This window comes from Salvia hispanica, chromosome 6 (genome assembly GCF_029641045.1).
Source record: "Salvia hispanica isolate PSC_SH4W2 chromosome 6, Shi_PSC_v1, whole genome shotgun sequence".
Lineage (NCBI taxonomy): Eukaryota > Viridiplantae > Streptophyta > Magnoliopsida > Lamiales > Lamiaceae > Salvia > Salvia hispanica.
In genome coordinates, this window is record NC_142697.1 from 19,478,489 (window position 1) to 19,502,057 (window position 23,569).

General features: G+C 37.6%; 7 protein-coding genes across 14 annotated transcripts; 5 read left to right on the forward strand and 2 right to left on the reverse strand.

The window, feature by feature from the left end:
• On the forward strand, positions 1-1,957 carry LOC125203117 (putative protein phosphatase 2C 14). Of its 3 annotated transcripts, none has more exons than XM_089062057.1 (5): positions 1-417; positions 499-675; positions 919-1,089; positions 1,171-1,350; positions 1,425-1,741. In XM_089062057.1, the coding sequence occupies exons 1-5, from the start codon at positions 151-153 to the stop codon at positions 1,605-1,607; spliced, it is 978 nt and encodes a 325-aa protein (XP_088918183.1). In that variant the 5' UTR covers positions 1-150; the 3' UTR covers positions 1,608-1,741. The 3 variants fall into 3 exon arrangements, with proteins under 3 accessions (XP_088918183.1, XP_047957360.1, XP_047957361.1); XM_048101403.2 differs by having other exon boundaries at positions 6-417; positions 1,420-1,957; XM_048101404.2 differs by having other exon boundaries at positions 10-417; positions 508-675; positions 1,420-1,957.
• Positions 1,958-2,030: 73 nt separating this feature from the next.
• On the reverse strand, positions 2,031-3,783 carry LOC125203118 (alpha-L-fucosidase 3-like). Its single transcript, XM_048101405.2, has 5 exons — positions 3,480-3,783; positions 3,054-3,263; positions 2,805-2,974; positions 2,405-2,675; positions 2,031-2,313 (listed from the first exon to the last, which is right to left on the reverse strand). The coding sequence occupies exons 1-5, from the start codon at positions 3,766-3,768 to the stop codon at positions 2,054-2,056; spliced, it is 1,200 nt and encodes a 399-aa protein (XP_047957362.2). The 5' UTR covers positions 3,769-3,783; the 3' UTR covers positions 2,031-2,053.
• A 2,649-nt stretch (positions 3,784-6,432) lies between these two features.
• LOC125207788 (Mitochondrial import inner membrane translocase subunit Tim17/Tim22/Tim23 family protein) lies at positions 6,433-8,165 on the reverse strand. Its single transcript, XM_048107270.2, has 5 exons — positions 8,010-8,165; positions 7,555-7,723; positions 7,287-7,477; positions 7,114-7,186; positions 6,433-6,825 (listed from the first exon to the last, which is right to left on the reverse strand). Exons 2-5 carry the CDS (start codon positions 7,712-7,714, stop codon positions 6,740-6,742), a joined length of 510 nt encoding a protein of 169 aa, XP_047963227.1. The 5' UTR covers positions 7,715-7,723; positions 8,010-8,165; the 3' UTR covers positions 6,433-6,739.
• Positions 8,166-8,283: 118 nt separating this feature from the next.
• On the forward strand, positions 8,284-9,800 carry LOC125207789 (Ribosomal protein S21 family protein). The gene is made up of 2 exons (XM_048107272.2): positions 8,284-8,615; positions 9,550-9,800. The coding sequence occupies exons 1-2, from the start codon at positions 8,326-8,328 to the stop codon at positions 9,557-9,559; spliced, it is 300 nt and encodes a 99-aa protein (XP_047963229.1). The 5' UTR covers positions 8,284-8,325; the 3' UTR covers positions 9,560-9,800.
• Positions 9,801-10,874: 1,074 nt separating this feature from the next.
• On the forward strand, positions 10,875-17,744 carry LOC125205928 (coilin). 5 transcript variants are annotated; one of them, XM_048105144.2, is made up of 17 exons: positions 10,875-11,171; positions 11,734-11,798; positions 11,907-12,046; positions 12,128-12,278; positions 12,371-12,529; positions 13,557-13,626; positions 13,936-14,037; positions 14,121-14,186; positions 14,250-14,315; positions 14,403-14,778; positions 15,302-15,333; positions 15,969-16,163; positions 16,282-16,353; positions 16,441-16,587; positions 16,764-16,929; positions 17,036-17,083; positions 17,151-17,744. In XM_048105144.2, the coding sequence occupies exons 1-17, from the start codon at positions 10,977-10,979 to the stop codon at positions 17,474-17,476; spliced, it is 2,376 nt and encodes a 791-aa protein (XP_047961101.1). In that variant the 5' UTR covers positions 10,875-10,976; the 3' UTR covers positions 17,477-17,744. The 5 variants fall into 5 exon arrangements, with proteins under 5 accessions (XP_047961101.1, XP_047961097.1, XP_047961099.1 ...); XM_048105140.2 differs by having other exon boundaries at positions 11,907-12,278; XM_048105142.2 differs by having other exon boundaries at positions 11,907-12,278; positions 14,409-14,778.
• Positions 17,745-18,410: 666 nt separating this feature from the next.
• LOC125208249 (Pentatricopeptide repeat (PPR-like) superfamily protein) lies at positions 18,411-21,777 on the forward strand. Its single transcript, XM_089060553.1, has 3 exons — positions 18,411-20,539; positions 21,129-21,299; positions 21,404-21,777. Exon 1 carries the CDS (start codon positions 18,682-18,684, stop codon positions 20,224-20,226), a length of 1,545 nt encoding a protein of 514 aa, XP_088916679.1. The 5' UTR covers positions 18,411-18,681; the 3' UTR covers positions 20,227-20,539; positions 21,129-21,299; positions 21,404-21,777.
• Positions 21,258-23,452, forward strand: LOC125208250 (uncharacterized). 2 transcript variants are annotated; one of them, XM_089060554.1, is made up of 3 exons: positions 21,258-21,299; positions 21,404-21,476; positions 22,202-23,452. In XM_089060554.1, the coding sequence occupies exons 2-3, from the start codon at positions 21,474-21,476 to the stop codon at positions 23,261-23,263; spliced, it is 1,065 nt and encodes a 354-aa protein (XP_088916680.1). In that variant the 5' UTR covers positions 21,258-21,299; positions 21,404-21,473; the 3' UTR covers positions 23,264-23,452. The 2 variants fall into 2 exon arrangements, with proteins under 2 accessions (XP_088916680.1, XP_047963789.1); XM_048107832.2 differs by lacking the exons at positions 21,258-21,299; positions 21,404-21,476 and having other exon boundaries at positions 22,247-23,452.
• Positions 23,453-23,569: the final 117 nt, after the last annotated feature.

Sequence of the window (23,569 nt, forward strand, 5' to 3'; positions counted from 1 at the left end):
ATTCCAACTCCCCACATTACATTTACATACAAACCAATCCTTTGACATTTGACATTTGACCACAACAAACAACTTTAACTACCAAACCAGATTTTGCTTCTTTTCTCTCTATCACTTTGACCACATCCCAACTTAGTTTCCATCCTTTCTATGGCAAATGACACTGCTGTTGTAGTGATCGACGCTGCCGTTTCGAGGTCAACATTCCATCATGCTTCTTTGAAGAGGAAGAGACCGCCCAAGATCGATATCCCAATTGTTCTACGTGAAATTCCTGCTGATATTTTCAATGCCCAAGCTGCTTGTGCTGTTAATCACGGTTTCTCTTCTTCTTCGGTTGCTGTTTTTGCTGCCAAGGGCAAGAAAAAGTTCATGGAAGACTCCCACAAAATCTTCCATTCTTCCAGTGCTACTAAGGTACTGCTACCTGCAGATCTATAGTACTAGTATCTTTTTTTTGTTACCTCAAAATTTGGGGAATTTTTAAGTGTTTTTTAGGAAATGCAGGACTTTTTTGGGGTGTATGATGGGCATGGAGGGAGCAAAGCTGCAGAGTTTGTGGCAGAGAATCTGCATCTCAATATTTTTGAGATGTTGGAAAATAATTGTGGAAATGAAAAGGAAAAGGCTTTCCGAGAAGCTTATTTAAGAACTGATAAAGACTTCTTGAAACAGGTATCCATCTTATATTATCTGTCAAGTTTCTGAAATTATGTGTGTTTTGAGCTTTACATTTGTTGTTCACTTAGTTTTTGTTTAAGACTTTCAAGGAATTATTTTACAAAATATGGTGTGACTAATGGCTACTTGTTACTTGAAGAATAGTTCAATGCTTAGATGTACTTATTCCAAGTATGGTTGTTTTACTTCAAGAATAGTTCAATGCTTATGACTGAGGCTAATAATGGCTACTTGCAGGGGTTGGGTAGTGGTGTTTGCTGTGTGACTGCGTTGATCCAAGGAAAAGAAATGGCAGTGTCAAACTTAGGTGATTGCAGAGCGGTCCTGTGCAGAGACGGGGTTGCTGAAGCCATCACAACCGATCATAAACCAGAGCGAGAGGATGAGCGGAGAAGAATAGAGGATAATGTATTTACTACTACTCATTAAGCTTGTTAATAAGCAGAATCAAGATTGTGCTTGTTTCATCATGTACCATTCGTGATGCAGGGTGGGTTCTTGGAGATTCATCGCGGAGCTTGGAGAGTGCAAGGGACACTAGCCGTCTCCAGAAGCATAGGAGACTCTCATTTAAAAGATTGGGTGATGGCAGAGCCTGATACCCAGCTTATACATTTGACACCTGATATGCAATACCTTGTTCTAGCTTCTGATGGCCTCTGGGATGAGGTAAACAAACTTTCCGAATTTTTTAACTCATGTTTTTTATCAACTTAGATACTGATTCAAAACTCGCAGGTTAGCAATCAAGAAGCTGTGGACATTGTTATGCAGTCATGTTCAAGCAGCAAGAAACTCAAAGGGTTCTCTCCAGCAAAGAATGGATGCCTATATCACTGCGCAAGTGTGAGTCCTTCATCACTATCACCGCGACTTCCATCTCACAAATCGAAAAGGATCTCTCACTACAGAGAAACACAAGATGAAAAATGCTGTGAACGCGAAAGTCCTGCATCAAGTACTCCAAGAATGTCATCAAAGACTCAGTTTCTAAACAATGAGAACGATGTTTCGGGTGATAAATCGAGTAATCCTGGGCTCCTTGGTGCCTGCAAGGAGCTTGTCAATCTTGCGGTGGCTAGAGGTAGTTTGGATGATATTACAGTGATGATCGTTGATTTGAGTAGTTATAACGGATAGTGAAGGCCCTACCAATAGATGCTAACCTAGATCACAATGCTAACATTTGTTGCTTAGCATCCATTTTCTTCTAAACATATGTTCACAGCAACAGTTGTTTTGCTTTCAAATTCAACTAGTTTTTACCTTGAGCTCACTTGTTTGTTGCCTACATGATTGAGATGAATTCTATAACACATCATTAGTGAACTGACAACTGTATTTTGAGATTGAGCTTGGAAGCAACGCCCCCTTAATGCCTGTGGCAAGCCTCTTTCAAAGAAATTGGAGGATCTGAATAAGCACCACTCACAATCTGATCAAAGATCCATTTATTAGCAGCCTGAGTATAATGCACTCCGTCCCAAACAACTGCAACTGACGGATCTTTGCACGGTTTTCCCACCAATATTTCTTTTCCTCTCACTTTGATCTTTGCCCCACATCCCACATGCAAGTCGTAGTTGTGCTTTCCTCCATGCCCACAGCAAGAACGCAGAGGATTGGCAAAGCCTGCGCTTGCAATGAACATTATGAGCTTTTTTTGTCTCATGCCATCTACACACACTACTGAACTATGATTAGAAAAAAGAGCAAGATGTACCATGTTTCCTAGCTTGGGTGAAAAGCTCATACTTGACTGAGTAGACATCGACATAGGTTAAGGCTGCTGAGGGAAGTTCCTTCCTCAGCTGCACAACAGTTTCATTCAATTTGCGGTTGAAATATTTGGCAACTTGGTTGAATGGATCTGCACATCCGGCCTTATCTATTTGTCCGGGCTCGACTGGAACCCGGTCCAGGACATATGCCAAGCAACCTACTGGCCCTGTGTTGTGTATCCAGAATGACCTACCCCCAAGATGGTGTATATCCTGTATCACACAAAACACCATTTCTCATTCAAATTAAACCTCCTTTTGTGTCTAGGAAACAATAATGCAGGAAAAAATCTTGAAAGAAGTTTGTGTCATCAAATACACTCAAGTTTAGACCTCTGCTACCTTAACATAGGTTTTGAATTGGCCTAACACATCAGGTATATATGCTTTAACTTCATCAGTAGTCATGTTGAGGAAGTAACCCGCGGTTAAATCATTCTGTCCAATGTCGAAAGTGTACAAGGCTTGAGAAAATACTCGTGCCTTAGGCAACAGTCTTTTGAAAACTCCCCCTGCAAGACGTTAGACAAAAACAGTCATCAAAATTCTTGGTTTTTGTATATAGGATCAATCTAGGATGATATAGCCAACCCTTTTTCCGGACGAGCTGAGATCTGTGCTTGAAATCATTGAACTCGTAAAACTGCACGTTTAGAGATATGGGGCTGAAACCACTCTGATGTAGAGTTGTGTTTTGAGGTCTTATAGTGGATCCAGCTGTGGCAAAGTTGGCTCCATGGCTGAAGTTAGAGCCCACGGAATCTAGAAATGCACTCAGATATGGCAGTCCAAAGCTCTCAGCTGCATGACTAGATGTTAGTTAGTTCACTACAACTATTATAGACTCAAAAATAATGTGAAACATGAATCAGATCTCATGCTTAGATTCCTTGTTCCAATATAGACTGATACTCCATTTTATTAAGCCTTTAAATCCTTCAACAACATAGAATGAAAGAACACATAAATATATATGACATCTTCTAACACATAAGTATGAGGTGAGTAGTGCATTACCTATAAAATCTATGACAAGTCTGCCATCACAATAGCGGCCGGCGGGGCCATGGAAGAAGGACTCCCCGGCGGGCGGGCCAGCCTGGCCGAAAGCTGCGGAGAGGCCGCCTGTGTCGGAATTGGAGTCGCCGAAGTTGAATATGGCCGGAAAATCACAAGGAGTTGCACCACATGCTAAGCTTAATGAGAACAGAAATACTAGAAGAAAAGTGGATAAAGTATTCATTAGGGAAAAGGAGGAGCAGTGCAGAGCAGATGATGGGAAGGGGAAAGGATAAAATGGCATCATGTACCTACTATAAAGACAATCATATGCTTGCTCATCCAAATTCACATGTCTGATTCTATTCATGGTCCAGTTACTAAGATTAATTTTTTAAGTTGTCGCAACGTGCTACGCCAAATAATAATAATAATAACATGGGAAAAAAGATGGGATATATATTACTCCCTCTGTCCCACATAATTTTACACACTTTGACCCGGCACGGGTTTTAAGAAATGTAATGGAAAGTGAGTTGAAATAGTTGGTGGGATGTGGGTCCTACTTTTAAAGTATTAGTTTTATAATAGAATGTGAGTAGAAATGAGTTAGTGGAATATGAGGTCCACTATCATAAATGGTAAAAGTGAAATGGATAAAATTATGTGGGACGAATGAAGTAATTAATAGGTACTGTATATATTTTTAAAAAGTCGCACGTGCCATATTCTTATTTGTGAAACCTAAGAGCTAAAAACATTACTACTATAGATTGTGAAATTACCTTCATTCCATATACAGATAAAATTAGACAACTAAACAAAAACAATAAAATCTCTTTAAAATTAATGCTTTTTCATACATTGAGACATTGATATATTCAATATATTAAAGGTGTGAAAATGAAAATGGATCCCCTGTTGTGCACAGTGGGGGACTATATCATTTCCTACACACACAATTAAATTTTTTTTTAAAAGCAAAAAAGAAAAATGATAAATAGAAGCAAAGTGTTGTGTTTTGAAGCACTGCTGTGCAAAGCAGGCAGGGGATCCTTCCCCGTGAAAAATGGTTATACAAAGTTAAAGCTTTAAAATTTGATAAGTCATTTTTCTTCATTTAAGTAATTTTTTAATCAGAATATATTAACTTACGGTTGTTTTCACAAAGTTTCTATTGTTTAAATTTTTTAAACAAGAATGCATTTAGTTAAGACTTAACTTTTTGTGTTGTTCAAGAAATACATTATGCACACAAGAATTTAAAATGCATAAGTTTTGGTTGTTGGCACAAAGTGTCTATTGTTAAAAATTTAACCAAGAATGCAATAAGAGGAAAAAGTATTGTTGTTTAAAAAAATATACTCCTACTAGAATACATACAAGGGGATTGTAAAATTATACACAGCAGTTATACAAGAAAACATATGTATTAATTTCATTAAACAAGAATATAGTATTGTTTAAAAAGTTGAAATAATATTATTGATGCATTAATTTGAGGCAAAGTTGTTTGATAAAAATATTGCATCCATACATGTATCGCGATGATCTCTGTATTAATTTAACCAATCATCTTTCCATTAAATATGATTTTATAAATATAAAGTAAAACCTTTGATGTGTGCTAGTAGTAAATTTGAAAATATTAATATTTAAAATTTTCTCTGATAAAGTAGTGAGTGGTATGTCAATATTTGTTTGTTGTGAATTGTTTAAGTTGGAAGGTGTGATCGGTGTTTGTTTTGAGTACTAAGATATGACTACTACTTTTTTTTTTCTCACAAAATCGTTTAGAGGATAAAACCACACTATTATTACACTATTGTTCAATTTTAATAATTTACTAATGGTTTAAAGTAAAATTATTATTTTACAAACAAAATTAAATATGATTTGAGTCATATAAAATAGTATACATCCATAATTTGATAACTACTATGTACTGTAATAATGTAAACATCCATAATTTGATTGTTTCTATCACGTGAAATATTATTTGAGTCATATAAAATATATACATGTCATCTTAAAATTTGGTAATTTCAATTTCTGATAAAATAACGACAATTAAACAACTGGTGTATTATCAAAGAAATTTTGAACATACATGCAATTCATCATCGTAGTTGTTGTCAAGGCAAATATCCACAAATAATTTTAGGGCTAAATACAAAAAATCACAAACTTTAGTTAAACATTGGTTGCTCCGGTAACTTTAAATTAGCTGGAATTTTTTTTTTCCATTATCACTCGACAATATTTATTCCCATAAAATTAGGGCCGACAATTTTTGGCACGAAACGAAATTAATGGGTATGTGTCAAAACTTATTGGGTTCGTGTCCTTATCGTGTCGACACGATAATGACACTAAAATTTCGTGTCGTGTTCGTGTTACACGTTAAATATACTATAATATTATTTCATATCGTGTTCGTGTTACACGTTAAGTATATATAATATTAATTTTATTTTTATTTATTTTTATTTATTTTAAAATTTTAAAATTAAATTAAAATTTTCATATTAGAAATAATATTAATATATTATAATATTATTATTATAGTGTTGTAATCGTGTTGTGTCGTATATGTATTGTTATCGTGTCGTGTTAACCTGAAGTGGTTCGTGTCGTGTTCGTGTTTGAGGATAGCAGGTCGTGTTTGGAGTTTTCATAACGGGTCGTATTCGTGTTTGTTGTTATCGTGTCGTGTCATGTTCGTGTCGTGTTCGTGTCTGAGGATAGCGGGTCGTGTTTGGAGTTTTCGTAACGGGTCGTGTTCGTGTTTGTTGTTATCGTGTCGTGTCATTATCGTGTCGACATGATAACGACACAACACACACGATTTGCCACCCCTACATAAAATATATGGCTATTCCTCATTCATTAAGGCGATACATATAATTTTTGAGAAATTGATGAACAAATGGTTCATAATTATATGATGAAATTCATTGCAAAACTCATGTATAAAAATTTATTTATTACTATACTTAGAAAAATACGAGAAATAAGGCGCATACATCTGAGAAAATAAATAAAACTACATTGACAAAAATCACAGCTGACACTAGAATAATTTCATAAACAAAGCATGATCAAAAAATAATCTATGTTTATTAGAGCCAGCGAATGGGGGGAATCCCTGGATGATCATGGGACCATTTAATCCCAGATAAAAGCGTTATATGCGAGCTAGAGTTAAATATGAGTATACTGACATTACCATCTTCACATCAAGTGTAGCAGATCGAACCGAGTGACCCATTGGCTCTTCAAGTATACCTTTCTAAAACCTTCTCTATAGCAACCGAGAATGCAGCAAAACCAGCACAGCCAACACATGCTGCTTTTGGCCCACCTGATCATGGTAAGGAAATATTGTTGAAATCAGGGATGTAGGGATCATCAAATGAATAAGGAGTTCCCCAGCTCACTGAGTAGCCTATACTTCACTTTTAATATTTAACTTTCCTCTACATAAAGCTCGATATCATGTGTCCACATCCATCGTTTAAATTCTGATAACATACTAAACTCAAGTTTGGATTCCTAAGCTTTTGTGCTAAGGGTTATGCTCAAGCTAAATTGGAGCATTAGGTTTCTTTTAGTTGGACTTCCTAAGCACACCAAAAGCACTGAAACATACCTCTAGCAGATATAGTACCTCCGGTTACACAGCCTGCTACTACTGTATTTGTAATGTCATGCTTGGCCCGGGCCTTCATAAATTACCAATGGTTAGAATCACAGTTTTATAAGCTTTCCCCTAAAATGGTCAAACAACAACAATATGATTCAGCTTTAAGTTAGATGGCTCGCCTTCTCAACGATGCATTCAGAAAGAGAGAAGACAAAACCCATAAGGGCAAATGACTTGCAGTTACTCCAGCTCCTCTGACCCATCTGCTTTGCTTGATAGACCAGTTGCTGTCTACCAGTCATTTGATCTTGCAAGAGTGGAGTATCAAAGGATCCAAGAAACAATCCCATTGCCAATCCCAATCCACCTCCTGCAGACTAGTAAACATAAATTAACTGGTCCATTTACATCTGAAAACATGATAGAAATGGGATTATAGAAACAAACCCATAACTCCACTCATAACACTGCGCACAGCACAATTATTCCATATATCCTGGCCTTGAATTTCCTCCATTGTAGGCAAACGTATAGTCTCAATTGGGGGCTTTGATTCCTCTTGTGATGAAGAAGCATTTGGCAAGTCACTATCTGGCTTTGTAGTCATGATGGTCGCCTACATGTAATAGGATTAGGTTACATGGAGAATTCTCATCTTATGTGAATGAGGTAGCAGCTAAAATCTACAGCTCAATCTAATTTGGTTTAGCGATACAAAATGAAGTTTTGGCAAGAAATGAAAAACAAACCAAGCAATACATGTGTTAACAAGAAGAACAATATAGTCAGCACCACGGAAAACAGAAGAAGTAATATGCTATTGAAGAGAAATCTGTAGAAGATTAGGAAAAATAAGTTTAAATGATTGACGTAAAGACAGCAATCTAACAACAGAAACTCACCTAATCGGAAATGGTGGCGTCGGCACACTATTTAGCGGAAACACAGAGAGTGTTTGGGAAAGAGAGAATGCGGCGTCAGGCCGTCTGGGTGGAGTCGTGTCTATGGCGATTGGCGTGGAGGCTACTACTGCAAACTGAGTGAAGAAGTGATACAGATTGCTTTTAGGGCTTCCAATGTTCAAATTTCTCAGTTGTTATGGGCCTTTCATTTTTAATTCAAGAGGCCCAGGCCCAATATTGAGGTCCAGTGATATTTATCCCAAACGACACCGCTAGCCTAGAACCCTCATTTGATTCCCAAATTACAACCGATATAATGATTCAGGCGGCGGCGATGCGGCGGAGCTCCTTCTTTTCCTTGAGTTCTCAGCTTCAGCAATGCAGGGGCATCCGAGTCAAGGTTATAAACAGCAATTTAGATCAGGCTCTGAGCTTAATGCAGCGGAAGATGCAGTCCAGCGGCATCGAGCGAATGATAAAGCAGGAACAGCTCACCCATGTTAAAAATTCCGAGAAGCGCGTTTTGGCCAAGAAGAATTTGGAGCGCAAGATTCGTGCACAGGATCTCGCCCGCAAGCTCAAGACGATTCTCGTTCAGAAAGTCAGGTAAAGTTCATTTTGATCTATGTGAAATGCATATTTTGTTGATTTTTTGGTAAGTGTAAGGGTTCGGGTTCTTTGCAGTGTCTGATTTGAAATAAGTATATTGATTTGATTTTGCTGCAAACTACTATTCATCTTAGAATTATCAGTATACGGGAAAATTATAGCTTTTGACTACAACTTGTATTTAAGACTGATACTGAAGGTTGAAATGGTAGGGTATGATATGTTGAGTAAACTGTTACTGATATTTTTGTTGCTGTGGAGTTAAATGAAATGATCACATATTAGAGGGATTCTAATTCTGTATGTCTGTTTATGTGGCTCTGTTACTTTGTACTACTACTACTAATTAAAAAGAACCCTGTGTTAAGTTATTTGATTACTGGAAACATGCGGCTCGAGTCGTTTGAGTTGCTTGTGACTGTCCCGTCTTCAGGGAATTTGATTCCAAGTAGGAAAAGGTAATAGCTTTGTTTTAGATTTTGTAACAGAGAAGGGTCACTGGACATTATGGATGAACACAAATACTGAGGAGATTATTTGTGAATGATTAGTGTCCTAAAACTGTTGGATGATGAACAATCTCCCCTGTTAAGCAACTAGGGGGGGCTACAGTCAACCATATATTTTTCATATCTTGTGTATGAATATACCATTTCCTTCCTTTTTTTTTCTTGTTTGAAAGCTGGGTTACATCATACTCGATTGATCTGGAGTTGGAAAAAGTGTACAAAATTGAACTGTTTATGCTTCCTAGTATCAGCAATAGTAGTTAAGAAAACAAGAATGCTTCATTGAGTAGTGTAATGCTTATATTTTATAGTCTGCTCCATCTGTCACTTGAATTATTAGATGTTGTTGAAATTTAGTTTGTGTTCTCAACCTAGAAAAATTTAGTTTCGAAACTGACATGTCATTGTTTTTCTTTCTGCAGGGGTCTATAAGATTAGCTTGAAGGGGTTATGTGGAAACCATTTACATCTGCCACTTATAGGTAGTTGAATTTCCAGTGGTTTCTTGAGGTAATTTTTTGTGTACATTGCCTGGGGGGCAGGACCTCAACTCTTGATGGCAAAACTCCCACCAATAAATCAGTCTTCCAATGCCAAATATTTTGATGTATGCAAATTATCTGGTGGACCTTAAAATTTACTGGAATTTGTAGAGGGGAATGTTTTACGTTAACTGCCATTTCTTTTATCCAGTTGAATGAACATAGACCACGAATCTCTCAGCATCTTTTGTGGAATCCGAAAGAGGGAACAGGGTGTTAAATTTTGACGTAGTTGGTAATGTTACAAATTACACTACTAGACCTTGTGGAATTTTGCATTATGAATTCATGTTCAATTTAAAATTCTTTCAATCCCGCAAGTAAATATTTGGAATTTCAGTTGGTTGTGAAATTAGACATATTTCACATATGCACAAACTACACAATATACATACACACCAAACAACTCAGATATATTGAAAAACAATTCAGAGATACATAATTTTATCAAACAAATAATTTGAAATCTATATCAGTATCATATCTTTAAATTTTGTTCCATATAATTTCTATTCAATACAATTCCACGTCCATGGTACCAAACGGATCTTGTGTGAATATGAATTTCATATTCTTTGTGCATTTTCGTACAACAACTAAGTGGTACAAATCGACATATGTTGTGCGGCAATTAGCTTCATGTGAATTTCGTCCTATATACTTATGACAACTGCAACACCGTCGTTGAGCATGAGATGATCTGCTTAAAATGCTGAAGAACAAAGTTGAGCACACAGGGTAAACATGTTGTCGCGTGCATGTATGTGCACGAGAAACATTTTTTTTAAGTGATCCAGAAAACTTTTTAAAAAAAAATAGTACTAGTACCATAGAGAATTTCTCCTACAACTCATGTTTTCCATGGAAACTATATATTTTTATCGAATAAACAATGTATCTTACGTTGTTGTGTGATATTTGAATATCATTAAGATTTATATATTTCATTTTTGGCTGTATAATTATAAGTAATCAATTTCAATTTTTTAGCAAAATATAACTTATTAACTCTTTCACTTTATATTCTATTTACCTCTCTTTCTTGTTTATTCTTTTTCATTTAACTTAAATAAATATACAATCGTCAAAAGAAATCAATCACTTAAGAAAAGAATATGTGGAATAAACGGCCATCATTTGTAATAACTAAAAAGCAATTACAAAAATTTAAGTGAAATTCATATTTGGGCCTTTGGAAATGGAAGGCTATATAATTTGAGCATAGAGAGTGACAGCCTGCCCTGCTCTCTCCCTCCACAGTCCACACCTTCACAGCGAGCGAGAATTAGGGGAAGCTTGCATGAGTGATGGACTCGTGCAAGAGAATCCGAGTGGTATTCAAAGATGACGACATTTTGAGCGATACCCAGAAATTGGAGGGCTTGACCCGCAGCTGGATTCTGCTCCAACCCCGCCGCCTCCACGCCGTTTCCGACCTCGCCTCCCATCTGCTCCACGCTTTCCGTCTCCACCAATCCTGCCCCAACGGCCTCCTCCTCTCCGTATGGACCTCCCAACCTACCTATTCCTCTTCAAAACTCTATTGCTTTTCATCAATCCATGCGCTTCTCACTTTTGCCCGCCCTTCTGTCTTGTCTAGATAGAAGCAAATTCTTCTTCTGAGAAGACTAATTTATCTCTTGATCCTAAAAGCTCATGCACATTGCACACTGTACAATTACTCTGCTCTCGATTTTTAATGAATTATGATCCTCATTTTTCATTTTCTATGTTTCATAATTTATGTTTTTGTAGCTTCTTGGTTGGCTGTCTTCTCATTTTTGTGAGTCTATGATTATCTTTTAGAAAACATTGGAAAGAGTTGAAGCTTATTGCTAACTTGTTCTGTGCAAAAGTTGGGTAGGGTTTTAGACTTTTAGGAATTGCTGCCCTTGCTACTTTGGAGAATCAGAAAAGAAAGCAAACGAATTCACTCATGCTTTAGTTTTGTTATTGTTTTAATTGATTTGCTGATGAGATATGAAAATTAGGAATCATTGTTTTGGCATTCTATCCCGTGCTACAAATGCTTAATTTTGTATTGTTTCGGAATCTTTCCGGCAGATATCTGGCTTTGCCTTACCGCCGTTTATATCTACCAGCATTTTAAAAGATAATGAGATTATCAGGTTAGTAAAAAAGATTATTAATTCTGAAAACAACATATGGGGCTTGTCTTTCTGGCATGTATGTGGAAATGATATATTAGCATTTTAACTTTTGCTTTGTGAGTGAAGTGTGAAGAAAAGGAAACACATTTTGTCAATAGAAGGAAACGATGCTGCTAATGATGTTCAGAAATTGAAACCTCAGGAGAAGCAACCTGTAGATGGTGGTGTCTTGCTTTTAGCAAATGAGGAGTTTGAGAAAGAAAAAGGTGGTTATGAAAGTGATGAATCAAAAAAAGTATCTGAAGATGATGATAAATTCCTGTTGGATGTGGTTGAAAATTCTTCAGGTTGTAAGTCAAAAAAGAAAAACCGCAAAAGAAAAGTTGCGGAATCTGAAGATGATGAAGTCCCATTGGAAATTGTAGAAGATTCTGCATGTCGAAATTCAAGAAAGAAAAACTGTAAAAGAAAATCAGTGGAGAGGCTAGAAGGCAATAAGTATGTTGTGCCCTGCTACTTCCTTGCTTGATCTACTCAAATCTACCTATTTTCATGCTTACACGCTCTGCTCTTAATCCTCTATTTCTTAGGGAGAAGAAACAGTGTTCTGTGGTTACGGGAAATGCTTCTAGTGATGTTTGTAAAGAGAAAAAAGATGCTTCTGTGGCTGGAGATAACGTGGAAAACAAAGATGGGCCTGCTAAGCGTAGTGATAAAAATAATGATGTGGCGGAGCCTGGTGAGGAGAGGTATGCGTACTAGAAATGATCTATTTCTGGATATTTTACTTTCACTGACTGTGAATTGTTTTTCTTCTAATCAAAGTACAAAGTCCAAAAGTATATTGTATCCGGAAAACCTAATTTGAAGTCAATAATCTTCAATCAAACAAATTACAGGATATAAAGCTACAAATTTCCTACTGGCCTGACCAGTCTATTTTATAAGTATTTGGAATAATATGACATTCCTTTTAAGCTTTTGCTAAGTGAATAATAGTTTGGTCAATCAAGTAGAACTTCTACCCGCAGATGATTGAGCCTAGGGAGTGCTAATTAGTTTAGTATATCTCTAAAATGATTATAGACAAATAATTTAAGGCTCCATAATTGTTGCCAAGATAGTGATGAGAAAGCTAGTGTATCTTTGAACAACTAACATGGCTGTATGGAGCTAGAGGTAAGTTGCTGTATACTCGTAATACAGGCAGAGAAAAATATTACTATTATTAAAAAAGATACAGTTCCGATCATGGATGCAGATATGGCAAGCAAGTTTGTAGATGAGGAGTATAATTTCCACTGCCTTCCTTTTGCTGTGCAATTTCTTTGCTGAAAAGAAGTGAACAGGGGATGTGTTAAAATATTTATTAGCTCGGTATATAGTGTCTTTCAGGTTGGGATATTAAAAAATCTCAAAGATATATAACTGGTCCAGTGCCAGTGGCCACTACATCTTTTCTTGATGTGAATTTTTTTTTTATTAATGTAGAAGGTTGCTAAACATATACAAAAGGGCTTGAGTTACCCATGCAAGTATATTAAAGGTCTGGAAACTAACAAATAAGACCTTAATCTCTATTAATGCCACTAAAAAGAAAATCCTTCACTCTTCGGTCTTAGACTAGTAAGTAGCACATACAGTTTTATTTGCTTTTCTTTGTTTTTCTCCTTTCTTTTTAGACATTCAATGAATATATTTTACTTATGTGTTTCTGTTAACTTTTCGAATGATCACACATCCATTCATTCTAACTAACTGTTGCTACACATGCAGAACTGTTGATGTTCAAGAGAACGACAATGAGACTGATGATGCCAAAATTTCCCCCAAGGAAACAAAAAAGGTGTCTTTTCTATCATTTTAATGGATTGTATTGATCTTGCAAGCTGTGGATATGTGTAGCATTTCAATATTGTGCTGTTTCATGAAATTACACTTTTGGCACTATATGATACTGGTATCCCTTGGTTGATGTCAAACTCTGAGTTGGTCTGTTGTGGATGCGCGATATCAATTTTGATATATGGTTACCTTTTCGAATTATATGATTCAATCAATTTTGTAAGCTATTTTCCGTGACTGTACTAAATGCTCCTTTCTCGCTCTCCCTGGTAGTCATCCTGGATTTGGTAATGTCTCTGATTATTTGCAGGCTCCAAGTAGAAGTGCTCGGCGGAAGACTAAAAAAAGACGTTGGTTGCGTGAAATGGCAAACATTCAGAAGAAAAATGCAACCTGTGAATCAGAGGGTCTTGTGAGTTATTAGATATATATGTATTGACTATTAAGACTCCTCCAGTGCCAGTAATCTGAAGTCTGAGTCACTTAATTTTGCAGCGAAACTGGAAAGAGGATCAAGCTAAAGCTGACAGAAAAAAGACGGATGACCAATGGAATGGACAGGTTAGTGTTTTAATTTCTTATTCCTGCGATTAATTTGAAAAACTGAATACCTCAGTTTTACAGCAGAAGTGGAAAAAATACCAAGCTGATGCTGAAAGGAACAAATCAGATGGTCAGCCGAAAGGACTAGTGAGTTATCTCATTTGCTTAAAAAGTTAGTGCCTATTCTGGATGCCTCTGATTGTCATTTGATATTGACCTAAGTTGTCTGTCCAGCTACAGTGCAAGCTATCTTCCCCAAGCAAAGGGGTTGTTAAGGGAAAAAAGCATTACCAACACAACAATGACTTTCTTGAACTTCCAAAACAAAATGGCGATGTATGCAAGCAGAAAAATCAAAATGGTGATGTACAAAAGCTGCAAAATCAAAACAACGATAAACATGATCAGCTGGCCCAAATGAGTGACACATTAGAGCCGCCGAGCCACAGTTTGCATGAGCAATCAGGTCAGATTAGTCCATCTGTACAAGAATGTACAAATAAAAAACGTGATGCATCAAAGCAATCAAATCACAAAAGTATCGAGGAGGATGAAGTTGTTCCCATTGAAATAAGGCCAGGACATATCCGCTTTGAACCTTTGGAAGAAGGTACTGCTTTCTGTCTTTGGTCAATTTATTTGGATTATGGTTGTGATGACGTTATTTAACTTGGTCCTTCTAACTAGGTGAACGGGTGACTTATTGCTCAATAATGTTAATCATGTTATCAACAACGTATTTTTCAGCCTTCTAGTTTTTGTTCCTAATAGGACTAGCATTCATTAGTTTTCTTCTCTCGTCACCAGTTCTTATTGTCGAAAAAAACACAGTGAACTAAGTTCAATACTTCTCAGTCTGAGAAGCCCAATTTGCTTTGTGCCTAGAATTGATTACCTCCTATATTGTGTATCATCAAATTCATTAATCTGTGAAATATGCTATTTAAAGCAATATTAAGTTATTTTGCTGATCCCACTGTTCATAAATTGATTTCCAACAATTTCTCCCTCCATCATTCCATGTCCTGTCCTCACAGTTGGGAACGAAATCTTCTATTCTGCACTTGGATATATATGATACACAGTGAACTATTTCGTACTTCTCACATATGAAATTATTTTTGTTGATGCAGAAGAAGCTATGCAGCAAGACCATGCACCTCTGGTAATTTTTGTTATGCATTGGATGTTAGTTGAACAATATTTTCATCATTTTAACTCTGTACCTGAGTTTTAGGACCATTTTCATGAAACGATATTACTTCAGAGCAAATGCTACTTAGGAGATTGTGCAATTAATATATCCGCCTTGGGTTCCTTTAGGGGTGGCCTGGACTCAAGGGATGCAACCCGTGAGTCCGTGGAACATGGGTCAGACTCATCTATGCAAAGCATAGGCTGCAACCCGTGACACATCTGGCAGACTTATCACTATGCAAGGCATAGGATGTTAGTCAACATGGATATTAACTTTCTTAATTAAGCTGCCTACTTTTTTGGGAACTTGCTATTTTTGCCAAATGCCAACCAATATGTGATCCATCAGGTTTGAGATAAGGAGATGTAATGAAACTGACCTTTTATTTCTGCTGATGTCAACATAGAACAATTTTACAATACGTAATGAGCTTCTAATAATAGTATGGAAGAAAAAGTTCAGCTCAAGGTTTTATTGAGTTGTCGATGGATGTTTGTTCTTGCAAACCAATTATTCTTAGTTTTGTTCTTTCCGTCGGTGTTTCTTTCTCGTTCAAACTGCTGACATATTTCTTCATGATGAATATGCTGGTTCTTCATTAGGAAATCTTTAATTGGAATGGAATTACTAGCAAGAAGAAAGGCCAACAGTGGGGGAAGGAAAACCGTAGATTCACTTCTATAAATGACTACAGAACAAACAAAGAGGATTTCGAAACACCGACTAAAGAGAAAAAGAAACAACCAAATGAGCGAATCGACTTTGATAAGCTTCCACCTCTTCCTGGCTCGCCAAAGGTTGTTCCTTGATTTCTTCTTACATCATTAACAGTAATGATTCCAGGGAGTACGATTTGAGTCTCGCAATATTCTTCAAGGAAGAAACTTCAATCATTTGTCCTTTCATTTTTTGCAGGAAGGGGATCTCATTGCATATCGAGTTCTGGAATTATCATCAACATGGACCCCTGAGCTTTCTGCCCATCGAGTATAGTTCAACTATAGTTGAAGTGTTTTTTCTTTTCCCTATTTATGTGACCACAATGAAAGATTGTGAGACATCTTCTTTATATAGGTTGGAAACGTGGCTTGGTACAATGCGGAATCCAACCAAACAATGTTACTGCCAGTACCAGAATATCCGATCGTTTATGAGGAAGACGATGAGGATGAAGCCGCACAACTTGATACTTCGCTTTATAAAGAAGATGGTTCTTTGGAGGTAAGCAGTGTAGGCATGTAAAGTAAGCCTATTTATCATCTTCTTTCACAGAGACGTATGCCAGCAGACCATGATTCACTTTTGGTTACTAAGTCTCCCTTGTGTCCTGACTGTTTTCACTATTTACAAAAGCTGCCTTGCTTCTTACTGTTTTCACTGTGATCCATCTCGTGCAGATTGATTTTTCAGCACTCGTTGACGTCCGTGTCCTCACCAGTGGGGGATCAAAACCAGGAAACAAAGCTGTGACATGTGTGAATGAAGCATCTACAAAGGATGTAAATGCTCTGAAGAAAGCGTTGCCTGTCACCAGTGGTAAACCAACAGCCGAACCCAGCCCAGGTATGATGTTCACTGCAATTCAGAGAAGCACAAAGAACCAAACTTATAATTCCTAGTAAAAAGCCCAAATAAGTTATCTCCTTCCTAAATAACCCACCATCTGCAGATACTCAAGAATCTGACCAGGGTAAAGAGACACAGCAGCCTAGTGAAGGTAAGTGCATTATATAGTTTTGATTTTGATACATTCGAACGACTCAATAATGGTAACGTTGTTGTAGAAATTGGCGGGGGCATCTGGGACCAATTGAGCGAGGCTCTAAAAGCCAAAAAGGAGCAACTATCCAAGGTAAATGGTTGGGACAGTACCCCCAAGAAGGTGGTGGTCTCTCAGGAGAATAGTCGGGGGAAGAATGAGAAAAAGGTGCAAGCATCACCTGGAAGTAACTTGGACAAGAAACCACAGATGTTGCAGGACAATAGTTGGGGAAAGCAGAATATAGGCAGTAAATCATGGTCGTATAAAGCTCTGAGAGGAAGCGGACTTGGTCAAACGATGGCTTTGCTGAGGTCGAAGAGGGATACATGTGAGACCGAAACTAAATGAAACTCGATTGCTAGGTTTTTGATAGAATGATGGCAGTGTGTGCGTCCTTGTCAATCCGTGTAAATCGCCATTGGTTTGATAACTTAATTATGCAGGAAGCTTAAGCTAGTTCAACTTGTTAGATAGTTGAGGTGCCAAGGGGATCTCACTCATTTGCGTACTTGGTTCCCTTTTCCTGGTAAAGTATCTGGTAAATTAACCTGTATTTGTTTCGTACATCCAAACTAACTACCCAAAAGTAAACAAACCCATCAACCTTTCATATTTAGTCCACATTAGTATCTGTTTTATTTATATATTTAGTTTGAGTTTAATACCTGTAAATTTGTTGTTGACATTATTCATTTTACAAATTAAATAAAAAATTAAAGCTCAAAAGTTCTTTTATTTATTTATTTGAAGTTATAAAGAAAATAGACAAATCAAGCTTCGAGTTTTATACATTTGCAAAATTACGAACTAAATAAAAATCAACGCCCAATTAGTTTCTTTTATTTATTTATTTCAAATTATAAAAAATTAGACAAATCGAGCTTTGATTTTTATATAATTTGCAAAATTAATTATTATATCAACAGGAATTTTTGAATAATCCTAATAAAAATAAATATATAATTAATACGGACTAACTGATAATAGTGTTTACCGATAATGCTTATGTACATAAATTTCTCGATGAATATATATATGTATACTATATAAGTTGAGGTACAAACAATTTAATCAACTGAATTAACTAGAAATCGTCTGTATTATGGATCTATGTATGAATCATAAAAATGAGCATTATTGCAATGTATGAGAAATGTAATCATAAATGAAGCATAAGTGTCACCAAAATCTTCATAATTTCCTTACTTGTCATATATAGTCAAACAAAGTTAAACATTATTTCAAAGATTAAATAACAGTAAGAGTGAGGCCCAAAAGAAAAGCCCAATTATACATAGCTCAAAAATTTACTCGTCTGAAGGTGGAGAGTGTGGTCTGTGGAGTTGGTTTTGCGCCACCACCGCTTCCGCCGAAATCAGCTGATTCTGATTTCCAACACTCACATACACAGTGTAGAGCCACTGACATTCACCCCTTGTTTTTAACCACTTTGTATAACTTTTCTTTTATCCCATTGCTTGCACCCAAGATTTTTTTTCCTTGTCGGAATTGGAGCTCAAATGCATACGCTTCTGCGGAAGCGATTTTGATAAATGTATAAGGCTCTTGGCAAGCAACGACTCATATATCGTTCTCTCATAGCCAGCTACGTCAAATCCGGCCTCATTGATAACGCGATCAAGGTGTTCGACGAAATGTCTCAATCAGACTGCAGGATTTTTTCGGTTGACTACAACAGGTTTCTTGGTGTTTTAATCAAGAACCAGCGTTTTGAGCTGTCTGAATACTATTATGATTCATTGAATTCCAAAGGGTTTTCTTTGAGCTCGTTTACTTACTCTAGATTTATTTCTGGGCTGTGTCAAGTTAGAAATTTTTACCTTCTTTCTAGGCTTTTTGAGGATATGGATAGGCTTGGGATTGTGCCCGACATTTGGGCGTTTAATATTTATTTAAATCTTTTGTGTGGTGAGAGTTTAGTTGATGATGCATTGATATTGCTGAGATTAATGAGAGAAAGAGGGCCCGAGCCAGACGTAGTCAGCTATACTATTGTTATCAGTGGGTTTTGTAGAGTCAAACGACATGATGAAGCAGTTGACATGTGGAAAATCATGATCAAGAGAGATGTTAAACCAGATAATAAGGCGTGCAGGGCACTTATGCTCGGGCTATGCGACATTGGGAAAGTTGATTTGGCTTATGAGCTCACGGTAGGGGACATGAGGGGAAAGATCTGCTTCGATGCTGTGATTTATAATGTGCTTATTTGTGGTTTTTGCCGAGTTGGTAGGATTGATAAAGCACTCACACTCAAGAATTTTATGAAGAAGAATGGTTGTGAGCCCGATTTAATTACACACAATGTGTTGTTGAATCATTGTTGTAATGCACTATTGTTGGATGAGGCAGAGAAATTGCTGGAGAAAATGCAGAGGAGTGGGATGGAACCCGATAGTTACAGCTATAACGAGCTTTTAAAGGGTTTCTGCAAAGCCAATAGAATAGATAAGGCATATGTCTTGTTAGTTACCAAGATGGAGGTCAAGGGATATGCAGATGTTGTATCATATAACACAATTATTACTGCTCTTTGCAAATCCGGTGTTACGAGAAAGGCTTATAAGCTCTTTGAGGAGATGGGAAGGAAAGGAATTGCTCCTGATGTGGTGACATTCACAATTCTCATTGATTCTTTTCTGAAAGAAAGAAACTCTGTTGTAGCTAAGGCCCTTCTTGATGAAATGACAAACATGGGTCTATTTCCAAGTCTTGCATTATATACAACAATTATTGACCATCTATGCAAAACTGGTAGAGTTAGCATGGCTCATGGTATTTTTCATGATATGGTAAAACATAGAATTGTGCCTGATGTCATATCCTACAATGCACTTATTGGTGGATACTGCAAGACCTATCAAGTTAGCGAAGCCCTATGTCTATTTAAGGAGATGCAAACTAGGGGGGCCTATCCAGATGAAGTGACTTACAAGCTGATCATTCGAGGCCTTATAAAGGACAAGAAAATTTCTTTGGCTTGTGAAGTTTGGGATGATATGATGAAGAATGGTTTTACTCTTGATAGTTATTTGTCAGAGACTCTAATAGGTGCTATCAACTCAAAAGAAATATAAGAGTTTGTAAATTATGTTCCTAAACATTATACCGGGAATCCATTGGTGAAATCACAATTGTCCTTCTGACTGGTGCCAAATGCTTTCTTTTGAATGTATGTGTTTCCAGATTTAATGCTTCCATTGGTCAGTGTTGAGTGCGGGTACAAGTTGACTCATTTATGCTGAGTAGGGAATGGTACCATAAGTTCTGGTCTTTTGGATCGTTAAGGGCTCTTGGTACTTGCTTAGATACTGCTGAGATGGGTATGGACAGATTCTGCTGTGTTCTGATGTTGGGGACAATCTATCTGCATCCATGTTCTGAATTAAGGTGAACTGATTCAGGCATTTAATAATTTTATGCTCATTCTTATACTCCCCTTTTGCTTTCTAGGGCATTGCGTTGCCATATTTTTTACAATTCTAAAATTAATGGAGAATGCCTGCCTATGGTTCATCAACAAAAGTATTATGTCGTACTCCATCTTTTATTGGTATCTATTAGCATTCAAAACAAATAGCTTAAGTCAATAATGTTCCTCTATCATTCGAATGCTAATATGTCACTATTGATCCTTGCTGCTCCTGTGCAAAACCACTTGTCGCCATTTTATCAAGTTCAACAGAATCCTTTGTACTTTTAAGCTTGTACTTTTAAGCATTCTCCTTGTAATAATTCAAATTACATCTGAACCAAAAAATGCTTGTTTTTTATTTCTTTCTTTGTTATTTACTCTATCACGTTCCTAGAAGCAACTGATTTGGAGCATGCAATTCATGTAAATGTTATTTACTCAATATCTGCTCATCTTGTTAAGTTCCTAATTCTCAATTACCCTTGTTTCTCAACAATGTCTCCTTTCCACTCAAACTTACTATATCCTGTGTCTGCTACTGATGGAAAGTTTGTGCAATTGCAGGATCTTTTCTGAGGGCATTATCTCTAGCTAATGTGGGGCAAGCTCTCTGTTTCTAATAGAGGGTAGAATTTTGTTACATTGTTCAAACTTGAAGAATCTCCATCCAACATCATTATCTGGAGTCATGGAAAGCCTCGGTGGGGAATGAAAAAAGAAAATTACTGGCAAAAAGTATGATACGTTTTATATTAAGATACTGATTTATTGAGAACATAATGTTGGTCCTTCTTCCTCCAGTTAAGGATCATAATCTCTTTTGCTTGTTTGCTGCTCAGGTGATAGTCCCAGCATTGATGTGGTAAAATGTTGAGGATGAATCGTATGTAAGAGAAGCTTGCTGAAGATATGGTGAGCAAATAATTTGCACAATTGGCAGATACGTAAATCATGTCTTATGTTTTAGCTCCTAGCAGCCGATACTGAGTTCCATGCCTTTCATTTTAGCTTCAAGCATAACTACTCAATAGAAAGTTTAGACAAACCTAAATAGAAAAGAGAGGGAGGGGGTGGGGGATTAGGTTTGATAGTGTAGCTGTAAGAATGCTCATGCTTAACGTTGTAATATAGGTATATGATAGTGTTAGCATGTTGATTTTGTTGCCAAACATGCTATGATTAAATGAGTCAAAAGCTTCATTTTTGCTACCAACTAGGAATTCTTGTTCTCTTAGTTTATGAATATGGATTTATACAATAGAACTGGAGATGTATACCCATGTTCAACTACTAGTTCAACTAAATAATTTCATTTGCCGTTTTAATTTTCGTAAAGATTCTCAAAAAGCCATGAGAAGTAGTGATGTCAATTTTTTACTATATTGGCCCGGAATTGACCCGTGGACCATTAGTTTGGAACTGTTGGTCATAGTTCTAGGCCGAACCGGAACTGGAACCGAAAATGGGTGGAAATGGAACCAGCAGCATCGAGTATTATTATATGTGGGTTTCTTTTGTATTTTGAGGTGAACAGGAGGATACTCTGCTTTTGCACTTAGAATCAGTTTGTTTACTTGCCTTGCTTCCTCAACTTATGTCTGATTCTTTTTCTCCGCCTTTGATTGGTAAGCTACCAGATTTTCTCCTTCACTTCACTTTCGCACCAATCCTCAGCCACCACAATGTCCCACCACAATGAGACAAATCCACACTTTCTCCCCCGTCAACGCGATTCGATCATCGAGTTTCCCTCACGCACGCCACCACCTCGCTCCAGGCCGCCGTCACGCCACCGTGGCCATGCTCCGGTTGTGGTTGAAGCGCCGCCTCATGTCCACCCCACACCTCGTTCTCCCCCTACGCAAGTTGCTCCACCGCCTCATGGCCACCCTACACAGCACACTGCACCTCATGTCCCCCCTACGCACGGTGCTCCACCGCCTCATGGCCACCCTCCACCATCTCATGGCGGAACATCGCCCCACCATCCGGCCCATGTTAAGCCCGTGGCACCCTTTGTCGCTGAGGTACCGCACCAAGAATCCAGACCCCATTCTGATTCTCATACGCGTCCTCAGCACGGAAGAGGCGGCCGCCACCCTGGTTTCATCCACCCCCCAACATCCCAACGGACCAGGCCGTTAACCTGGCTGGTGGCAGCATTCTGTATGCTCTTCTGGATATTGGTGATTGTGGGAGGCCTGATTGTCCTCATCGTGTACTTGGTGTTCCGGCCGCGCAGCCCTTGGTTTGACATCTCAACTGCCACCATCAACGCGGCGTACCTAGACATGGGCTACCTGCTGAATGCGGACGTGACGGTGCTGGCCAACTTCAGCAACCCCAACAGCAAGGTGAAGGTGGATTTCAGCTACGTGATCTTGGATCTCTACTATGACAACAACTACCTCACCACGAGTTACATCAAGCCGTTTGCAGTGATGAGGGGCGAGTCGAGGTTTGCCGACGTGCACATGGTGGGTAGCCAGGTGAAGCTGTCGAGTAAGCATAGCATGCAGCTGCAGAAACAGATAGAAGAAGGAAGAGTGAACCTTGAGATTAAAGGATTGTTTAGAGCTAGGTCTAAATTAGGAGGCATTTTCCACTACTCCTATTGGATGTATGCGCATTGCCAACTCGTCGTCACCGGCCCTCCCACCGGAGTTTTGCTCAGGAAAAAGTGTGTTACTAAGAGGTGAACAAGTGCGGCCATTTTGAATGTCTTGCCTTCACACTTATTTTTCTTGTCATTTCTGGTTTATTTATCCATTGTTTTAGTCTTGAATATTTAAATGTGAGTTTTGATCGATTCATTCTTTTCTACTTTCCATCCTTCTCCACTGTATCTCTATTCTACAATAAACTGATATGAAATACCGTTAAATTTACTTCCAAACTATCATCATAGGCCACATCAATTTTCATTTGACAAATATCAAGATACTATAAATTTAAAATTTATAAACTCTACTCTTTAAGTAACAATCCTTCACCAATGAAATGCA

Excerpts from the sequence above, each read along its gene's own strand:
- LOC125203117 (XM_048101403.2), top strand. The coding sequence starts at position 151 with ATGGCAAATGACACTGCTGTTGTAGTGATCGACGCTGCCGTTTCGAGG. Across the intron at positions 418-498 it reads ATTCTTCCAGTGCTACTAAG|GAAATGCAGGACTTTTTTGG; the intron begins GTACTGCTACCT and ends AGTGTTTTTTAG. Across the intron at positions 676-918 it reads ATAAAGACTTCTTGAAACAG|GGGTTGGGTAGTGGTGTTTG; the intron begins GTATCCATCTTA and ends GGCTACTTGCAG.
- LOC125203118 (XM_048101405.2), bottom strand. The coding sequence starts at position 3,768 with ATGATGCCATTTTATCCTTTCCCCTTCCCATCATCTGCTCTGCACTGC. Across the intron at positions 2,676-2,804 it reads AATTCAAAACCTATGTTAAG|GATATACACCATCTTGGGGG; the intron begins GTAGCAGAGGTC and ends TGTGTGATACAG. Across the intron at positions 2,314-2,404 it reads CACCCAAGCTAGGAAACATG|GCTTTGCCAATCCTCTGCGT; the intron begins GTACATCTTGCT and ends TTGCAAGCGCAG.
- LOC125207788 (XM_048107270.2), bottom strand. The coding sequence starts at position 7,714 with ATGACTACAAAGCCAGATAGTGACTTGCCAAATGCTTCTTCATCACAA. Across the intron at positions 7,187-7,286 it reads CTGAATGCATCGTTGAGAAG|GCCCGGGCCAAGCATGACAT; the intron begins GCGAGCCATCTA and ends TAATTTATGAAG. Across the intron at positions 6,826-7,113 it reads AGGTACTATATCTGCTAGAG|GTGGGCCAAAAGCAGCATGT; the intron begins GTATGTTTCAGT and ends TACCATGATCAG.
- LOC125207789 (XM_048107272.2), top strand. The coding sequence starts at position 8,326 with ATGATTCAGGCGGCGGCGATGCGGCGGAGCTCCTTCTTTTCCTTGAGT.
- LOC125205928 (XM_048105140.2), top strand. The coding sequence starts at position 10,977 with ATGGACTCGTGCAAGAGAATCCGAGTGGTATTCAAAGATGACGACATT. Across the intron at positions 11,799-11,906 it reads AAAGATAATGAGATTATCAG|TGTGAAGAAAAGGAAACACA; the intron begins GTTAGTAAAAAA and ends TTGTGAGTGAAG. Across the intron at positions 15,334-15,968 it reads AGCAAGACCATGCACCTCTG|GAAATCTTTAATTGGAATGG; the intron begins GTAATTTTTGTT and ends GTTCTTCATTAG.
- LOC125208249 (XM_089060553.1), top strand. The coding sequence starts at position 18,682 with ATGTATAAGGCTCTTGGCAAGCAACGACTCATATATCGTTCTCTCATA.